General features: G+C 36.0%; 1 protein-coding gene across 1 annotated transcript; it reads left to right on the top strand.

Moving 5' to 3' along the window:
* The first annotated feature begins 360 nt into the window (after positions 1–360).
* On the top strand, positions 361–6,698 carry LOC107087028 (potassium voltage-gated channel subfamily A member 10-like). The gene is made up of 2 exons (XM_015378363.1): positions 361–490; positions 2,406–6,698. Exon 2 carries the CDS (start codon positions 2,593–2,595, stop codon positions 4,315–4,317), a length of 1,725 nt encoding a protein of 574 aa, XP_015233849.1. The 5' UTR covers positions 361–490; positions 2,406–2,592; the 3' UTR covers positions 4,318–6,698.
* Positions 6,699–6,942: the final 244 nt, after the last annotated feature.

Below are 6,942 nucleotides of genomic sequence, written 5' to 3' on the forward strand. Positions count from 1 at the left end.
CCCACATACATGCTACATTGTGGGGACTTATATTTTCTTGTGTTGACCTGTCCACTGGTCCACTTGATGAATGGTTCTCTTTTGGGGTGGGAAGTTAGGTTTAGGATAAAGAAGGGAATTGAGTTTAGCTTAGGTTTAGGGTTAGATATGTATCAATGATGGGTAGGGTTTGGGTAATGGCCTGGTTTAGGCCATAGAAATAAATGGCAATGCAAAATCCCCTTAAGGATATAGTCTGACAAGTGTGTGTGTTTGTGTGGGTGTGTTTCTTAGCATGTGTAGGTTTGTTTGGCCTTTGCCACATCTCCAGTTTCTGCTTAAGCATAGGGTTACCAAGTGTAGTCCACGAAAGATAAGGCATTCTGACCTCAAATGGAAGAGAAGCAGTACGTTGCAGAAGAACTCACAGAGAATTTAGTATCCTGCTTTAGTGATAGATGGTTCCGAGCTTATTGCAAGGATGAAAACTAAGAACATCTTTAAAAACAAGGTAAGAGGCACGTCACAACTCCTTGGACTTGCAAGCTGTTGAAAAGATTCATTATGGTCTTTATTTTAGAATTAATAAGATTTAAAAAAGTAAAAACTTTATTTACCAGTATAGAGACTATGATATTTTTTCAAGTAACACAAAAAATTAGATGCATCTAAAATATATGATGGTATTCCAGAAACCTAAAACATTTTTCAAAGCATCCCCTTTTCATGCTGTATTTATTTTTTTTTTTTTTGTTTTAATGTGAATATATTTCAATAGTTTTGATTTGTTTGTTTTAGTGCATGGCCTAGAGTTTCAGCAAAGATTGGATTCTTTACATTTTGCTTTTTATTAATGACACTTGTTTACAAACAATTGTTCAATTCATACTATTTTTTTGTCATACTAATGCTGAATACATAACAGGAATTATTAGTATTTTAGGTATTTTGATATACAAACTCCAATTTTTTTGTGTAATATGACGTTTGGGTATTATTGGGTATTATTGGTACTGAGCAAAACCTGTTTCAGATTTAGGGATGTTTAAACAGTCTACTACTACTTTTGGATTATTAATTTACATCATGTGGTAGGATAACTGTTTGCTTCCTTCATTCCATCTTCACATTATTCCTGTCTCACAAAAACAACTGATGTCCCCTTGCCAGAGGTACTCCCTCATCATCTTGTCTATCAATCCACCCACATCACAACTCTCATTCTGTCTCATTGTCACTTTTCCTTTTGCAGTTGCACAGTTTTCATCCTAACCCATCACTCCACCCACATCTATCTCCCCAACAATTTTCGTATCATTCTCCTCATTAACTCTTTTTTGTGTCTATTTCTCTTAGAGAAGGGCTCGAACCACCAGTTTTGATTTTTGACGTCTGAAGTCTTTAATTAAACATCTGCAACATCTCCGCCACACATTTAGTCAAATAAACAAAATGAGCAGACACTCACAGAGAAATCCTTTTAAAGACCAGCCTCATGTATGTGCACATTCTATATTTTGGCGTCTAGTTAAATGGTACACAATCAAGGGTAGTTAACTTTAATCACAAATGACAAAGGTTTTATGTGTCATGGCCTCTGGAAGTCATGTGGTCCAGTGTAGTTTAAATGTCGTGTCTGGAAGAAGGGAGATCCGTGCTATCACTTCACGCCACTTAATTATGCATTAATTCATGCAAAGACCTAGTTACCTTGAAGCTTGTGTAGCTTAAAGTGGGTCCATATTGATGAATACACCAGAGCTCCCTTTTAAAAGCATGGAGATATACTACTGCAGCTTTGATTAAATACAAAAAAAATAGTCAGATTATTTACCCCTTTTCCAAGTCAAAATGATTAAAGTTGTGACAGAGACATAAGTTTCTCAACTGTCACCAGATAAGACTTCACATGAAATTAAGATACACGCACTTATTATGCAACTTAATAAATTATTTTAAAACCTTGTTATAATAACTCGTCTTCTGCTGTGTTCATCAAAGAAACCTACGTACACAAACACACACTCCTCAAGGTAGAAAAAAAAACAATTTACCAGTTTTTGACTTGGTAGAAATCTGCTGATCTTGAAAAATTATCCTATTCTTCAAACTTCTACAAAATGGCCAAGGCAAGGGCAGTGCTAACAACTGCATCTTGCATTTATTAAAAAATCAATAGCAGTTTTAAAAGGCTAAAACGTTTTGCTCAACCTGAGATTTAATTTTCTACTGTGCCTCTTTGATATCATGTGAATATTTTTTACTATTAATTTCCAAGAAACCCATCATCTCTGAAAAAGCTAAGATAAAATATGTGCTTTGAAACATCAAAACATTGTACTTTATAGAAGCTAATGTAGAAAAGGTACCCAAACACTGACAGAAACTGAAAAATCATCTTTATTTCTTTGTTCTTTCTTCTATAGGTGTTGAACAGAAGCTAAAAATGAAGTTGGCCATCTGTTTGTTCAGAGATTCTTCCAAAAGACTCTGTACTCTGATATGCAAATGCTGCTACCAACTTTGAAAACTGGACTTTCCCTCTGTTACAAAGACTGTAAAATTCTCTGATACTGATCCTTTTCAAGGCATTGCACTGGCTGAATCCCAGCCATGGAAGTGGCCCTGGTTGACTTTGAGAGCCTGGAGGACATTGATGGCAGCCTTGAGGATGAAGTTGACACCTATGCTGATGAGACAACAGCTCTCACAGTGGATGTTCCTCCAGAGCACAATAACAGCCCAGACATCAACAACGTCCTACAAGCCCGTCAACTGTCTGCCACCCCTTCCCACTGCAGCCCCATACCCTCCTACATTTGGGAATCCACATCATCTTCACCCATTCCACCAACACAAATACTGGGATTACCTCAATCACCGACGATGCCATCACCAAGTAGAAAGGGTCGCAGCAGCTGTGCCAGCATGATATCCAACTGGAAACTGCTCTTAAGTAGTGAAGGGGTAAAAGAAAGCGAAACAATCTTCAGTCGGCTAACGAAGGAGTGCTGTGAGGATCTTTTTGCAGATAAAAGAGGCCTTGATGATGGAGACCAGAAGGTCATCATCAACATCGCTGGTCTTCGTTTCGAGACACAACTCAAAACACTGGACCAGTTCCCTGAAACACTTCTTGGAGACCCTTTTAAGAGGATGGAGTACTTTGATCCAATGAGAAATGAATATTTCTTTGATCGTAACCGACCAAGTTTTGATGGAATCTTGTATTACTATCAGTCTGGTGGTAAAATTAGAAGACCAGCTAATGTTCCCCTTGATGTGTTTGCTGATGAAATTTTATTTTATGAGCTTGGACATGAAGCTATGGAACAGTTCAGAGAAGATGAAGGATTTATAAAAGACGTTGACATACCTCTCCCTAAAAATGAAATGTATAGGCAGTTTTGGTTGCTTTTTGAATATCCAGAGAGCTCTAACGCTGCACGCGGTGTAGCACTTGTTTCTGTCCTGGTCATTGTCATATCCATCATCATTTTCTGCATGGAGACACTGCCGGAATTTAGAGATGACGCTGATGTAGTTGCCACAGCAGTCCATCATTTTAACCAAACTAGAGGTTCTCCCTTTGGTTCATTATCTGGTGAAAGGCTGAAAACATTCTCAGATCCTTTCTTCTTTGTTGAGACTGCCTGCATAGGTTGGTTTGCCTTCGAGTTGTGCTTTCGTTTTCTGGTCTGCCCAAGTAAAAGTGAGTTCTTCCACAACCTTATGAACATGATTGATATTATATCCATTATTCCCTACTTTGTGACTTTGATCACAGAACTGGCCACAACCCATCAAGAGAGTTCAGGACAGAACATGTCTTTGGCGATTTTACGTATTATCCGTTTGGTCAGAGTGTTCCGTATTTTTAAACTATCACGTCATTCTAAAGGACTGCAGATCTTGGGTCAGACTCTCAAGGCCAGTATGCGTGAGCTTGGATTGCTCATCTTCTTTCTTTTTATTGGAGTGATCCTCTTCTCCAGTGCCATCTACTTTGCAGAGGTAGATGACCCTGATACACAGTTTGTCAGCATTCCCGATGGTTTTTGGTGGGCTGTTGTTACAATGACAACTGTAGGATATGGAGACATGTATCCTATTACCCTTGGGGGTAAGGTTGTGGGCACTTTGTGTGCAATAGCAGGTGTCTTGACAATTGCTTTGCCTGTTCCTGTCATTGTTTCAAACTTCAACTACTTCTACCACAGAGAGACTGAAGCAGAGGATAAGGTTCCCATGACTGAGGCCATCGAGCAAGCCATAAAGGCTGAAGAAAGTAACAAACGTCGCAGCAATAGTTCACTAAACAAAGCCAATGGTATCTGACAGAATAAAGGGAAAACATGTTGACTGACAGAAAAACTTTCCTCAGAGCATCCAATATATTCAGTACAGAAGATCATATGAATGAAATATTACTGAGAAGAAAATCCAAAGAAAGTACAAAAAAATTATTGATGGTTTATTGTTGAAAATAATGTTTTCTAATAACAAACAGGGTGTACCACAAATACCTCTTTTGTTGGGCTTTTTTTTTTATCTGAAAAGGGCAGACTTTGTTGGTTTTCCTGTAAATTTACCATGTTTAATTTCAGGTGTATTTTGTCATTCTTTACTAATTTATGCAATATGTAGTTATTTTAGATGTTGAAATCTGTCATTTTGGCAACCTGTCAACATTGAACTTGTCATACCTGTTTAGCATTGTTTATTTCTTATTTTTTTTACCATAAATCATAGTAACTTGGCTTAAAGAAGTTTTACTATCTTGCATTTACAAAAGTTATATGACATGATTTCCATATTTAACATATTTAATGTTGTATCTTGTTAAAATATAGAATAGCAATCATTAGAAACTACACTTCTATAATGCCTTGCAAAAGTATACATATTTCGTCAGAGTTTATATGGTAAACTAAAAACAAAATACTGTATACATCTACTTGGGACATGAAAAGAGAATGATACTGTTAAAAAAAATACAGTGCGTCCAACTGCCTTTAGAAATCACCAAATTTGTTATTTTGTGTCATGGACTGCATGATGAAGACCAAAGAAAAAAAGGATCACAGTTGTGTCAAAGTCAAGAGCATGTTTTAGTTGTAAATAAAATATTCCAGCTTTTCATATCTCATGGAGCACTTTCTATTCTAAATGTAATGTAGAATATAATGGGGAAAAAAACAGTATGGCAAAACCTAAAACCTACAAAGACATTAACCTGGCAAGCCAGATGGATAATGTGTAGCATTCAGGTTTAGTTCCAAACATTATGAATCTGGGATTATTCCTATCTAATATCTTTGCATAAAGGAGGGACATTCACCTGCTATCAAAGTTTGGTTTTAGCCAGTCACAGTAACTAATCAAATAGCAACAGACACCATGACAAAGCACAACAATAAAGCTCTTGCTGGCCAACTTTAGTGGCAAACTCATTTTGGTCGGTCTTGAATAGTTGGAGCTGAAATAGTAAAGATGGGTTCTGGTGTGGTTGGGAATCCCCTAATCCCACAAGAATACAACTTGCACACAAGGTTACCACAACATGTTTCAGTCTAAACTGACAGGCCAAGCAAGATAAGTATAAATCAAAGCAGCACCCTGAAGTGAATAACTTCATGAACTTTGATGGTGGCCTTGTGCTTTGAGGATATAATTCTTAAGCAGTGGCAGAAAAGTTGATGAGAGATTATGCAAAAATGGATTGAGCAGTATACCGGGCAATCCTGAATTAAAAGCTGTTGGAGTTACAGAATACTTGTTACTTGTAGGGATAATGATCTTCCAGGAGCTTAGTGACCCTAAACATACAACCACATCTACTATGTAATGGAATACTTACACTCAAAGCATATCTATACAGTAGAATAATATGGAGCCTATCCTAGCCTAAATTATTAAGGAATTTGTTTCAGATCATGTTTAAAAATAGTAGTTCTGTAGCCCACCTTGTAATTTTTCTAGGGATGAGTTCGAATATTTTACGGGAGACTCAATTCTTAATGTTAAAGTTTTTAAAACAAAAAAAAAAACTATTTTAAATCTAAAAAATTCAGACAGCATAAAGAACCGATACAAGTTTCCTTCAATTGTACTTAAAAATAGTGTTTTGATGTTAGTCCTGCTGTATCTAACCATATATTTATTTTTCTTTAGATTAAAAAAAAAAAAATCTTTCTACCAATAGTTTAATTATTCCATGTTATGGATTTCAAAGGGGTGCCTTAAATTGTAACATTTCCACAATCACCTAATTTGCCATATGTATGATAATACCTGGATGTCTCTGAAAGACTAATCTTTTTTTGTTCACTTCAGGTCACTTGTCAAAACGCAATTTATATTTTGTGTGCATTTATTTGTGTGAATTAATTAAAAACTATAACTTTATAACAAAAATCTTTCTTTCCTAATTTACTTTAAGGGATTAAATGTTTAACTGATTTCATTCTCTATCAAGAAACAAAAAAATGCCTATGATGATCAGTTTAGTTTAATGAGAAATTTTTGACTAAAAATGTTCTATGGAACTTCGAAACCCAGAAAAGGACAACAGAAGCCAAAGTTAGATTTTTAACAGAGAAAATAAAAAGACTGTTGGTGTTGTGAGAGAAATCACATCAAAATAATACAAAAATTATTTACTATGTAACTATTGATAGATACATTACTTCAGTTTGAAACACTGCTGTTCATAACTGTTTCCTGTATGTTTTTTTGTCATGGACATATTTTGCAACGCATTTGTTAATGAAGCTGTAAAACAATCCTCATAATTCAACTGTAATAAAAAAGAAAGGTAGAAAATGCATCAAATGTATTCTTGTTTTCTTCAAAGGACCCCAATGTGCTGTTGCAAAAAAGTTTATCTTCAGCAGTTCAGGATGAAAAAATTAAGGATCGGGTTCCCCTAGCCTTGTAAGAGCATCCAGGTCTAATCTGTAC

This window comes from Cyprinodon variegatus, unplaced genomic scaffold (assembly GCF_000732505.1).
Source record: "Cyprinodon variegatus isolate N-32 unplaced genomic scaffold, C_variegatus-1.0 Scaffold171, whole genome shotgun sequence".
Lineage (NCBI taxonomy): Eukaryota > Metazoa > Chordata > Actinopteri > Cyprinodontiformes > Cyprinodontidae > Cyprinodon > Cyprinodon variegatus.

What these genes read in the sequence shown, in the direction of transcription:
- LOC107087028 (XM_015378363.1), top strand. Translation starts at nt 2,593, where the DNA reads ATGGAAGTGGCCCTGGTTGACTTTGAGAGCCTGGAGGACATTGATGGC.